The sequence below is a fragment of the Alexandromys fortis genome, unplaced genomic scaffold, assembly GCF_014885135.2.
Source record: "Alexandromys fortis isolate MF-2015 unplaced genomic scaffold, M_Fortis_MF-2015_v1.1 scaffold_313, whole genome shotgun sequence".
Taxonomy (NCBI): domain Eukaryota; kingdom Metazoa; phylum Chordata; class Mammalia; order Rodentia; family Cricetidae; genus Alexandromys; species Alexandromys fortis.
This window is the reverse complement of record NW_026068197.1, coordinates 861,342-862,539: the sequence shown is the minus strand read 5'-3', so window position 1 is coordinate 862,539 and position 1,198 is coordinate 861,342. Positions and strand designations below refer to the sequence as shown.

General features: G+C 53.5%; 1 protein-coding gene across 1 annotated transcript; it reads right to left on the bottom strand.

The window, feature by feature from the left end:
• Positions 1-309: 309 nt before the first annotated feature.
• LOC126493027 (ferritin heavy polypeptide-like 17) lies at positions 310-837 on the bottom strand. Its single transcript, XM_050129774.1, has one exon. The coding sequence runs from the start codon at positions 835-837 to the stop codon at positions 310-312; it is 528 nt and encodes a 175-aa protein (XP_049985731.1).
• Positions 838-1,198: the final 361 nt, after the last annotated feature.

The following is a 1,198-nucleotide window of genomic DNA, read 5'->3' as shown; positions in this document are numbered from 1 at the left end:
ACACATCACAAATGAGAGCACTATAAACTCATACATCCATGAAAGATAACAGAAATAGAATATGGTGTTTAAAAGAGCCATAGAGATTGTCTTTACAACCCTTAAAGGTCCAAGCTTTAAGGGGAAGGAACAGTGAATCAACCCCTGTTCTTAAAAGGTAAGCTATGCAAAAAGAGTAATCTTGAAACTTCATTTTGCTTTGAAACATTAAAGAATTTATTGTAACCACAGAAAGAAAACTCGTGAACTTTCTTCAAAATCAGGTCTAACGGCCAGAGAAAGATCCCATGGCAGTGGGAACCTCCCAGTTCAGTCCACCTGCTCGTCAAAGGGATAGTCAGCGAAGCCGTTCTCTGGGGTCCCCATCTGGCGCAGGTTGGCCAGGTAGCCACTCATCTTGTGGAGAACACGGGCCTGCTCATCCAGACAGTGATGCTCCAGGAAGTAGCAGAGGTCAGCAACACGTTTCTCCTTGGCCAGCTTGTGGAGGTTCAGCAGGCTCTGGTTGATGTTCATCTCCATGTGGAAGGCAAACTCCATGGCCTGGAGGCCCCCCTGCCAACTGTCACGCTCTGGTGTCGAGATGCTCGGGAAGAAAACAAGGCCACCACGCTTATTCTGCAGAAACATGAACATCTGGGCACTGGCCTTGCGGCTGTGTGACTTGCTCAGAAAGAAACGCTTGAAGTTCCCCAGGGCCACGTCATCACGATCAAAGAACAAGGCCATAGACAAATATACATATGAGGCATGGAGCTGCAGCTGGATATGGTTGTTTACCGCGTCCTCACAGTTGCTATCAGAGTTCTGACGCACTTGCCAAGCCCCTTCAGCCATGGTGGGCCCTCGAACACCAGGACAGTATCAGCAGGCCCTGTACCTGCTTAGAGGGGCAGGGAGGGTAGGAAGGGAAAGGACCCCTGTCCCAGAGTACCTCAGCAGAGAGGAAGAACCTCAGGGGAGCGCAGCAGGTAGGCCTCAGGAGGCTCTGAGGCAGCACCAGAAATGAGTGTTGGTGCCTGATTATGACATCATTCCAGCGCTAGGGCTTGGAGATGGGAGGGGCAGGGCTGGGCGGGGTAGGGCGGGGTGGGGCGGGATGGGGCGGGGCTGGGTGAGATGGGGCGGTGCAGGGTGGGGCAGGATGGGCAGTGCAGGGTGGGGCAGGGTAGGCGGGGTGGAACAGGGCGGGGCGGGC

Excerpts from the sequence above, each read along its gene's own strand:
- LOC126493027 (XM_050129774.1), bottom strand. The coding sequence starts at position 837 with ATGGCTGAAGGGGCTTGGCAAGTGCGTCAGAACTCTGATAGCAACTGT.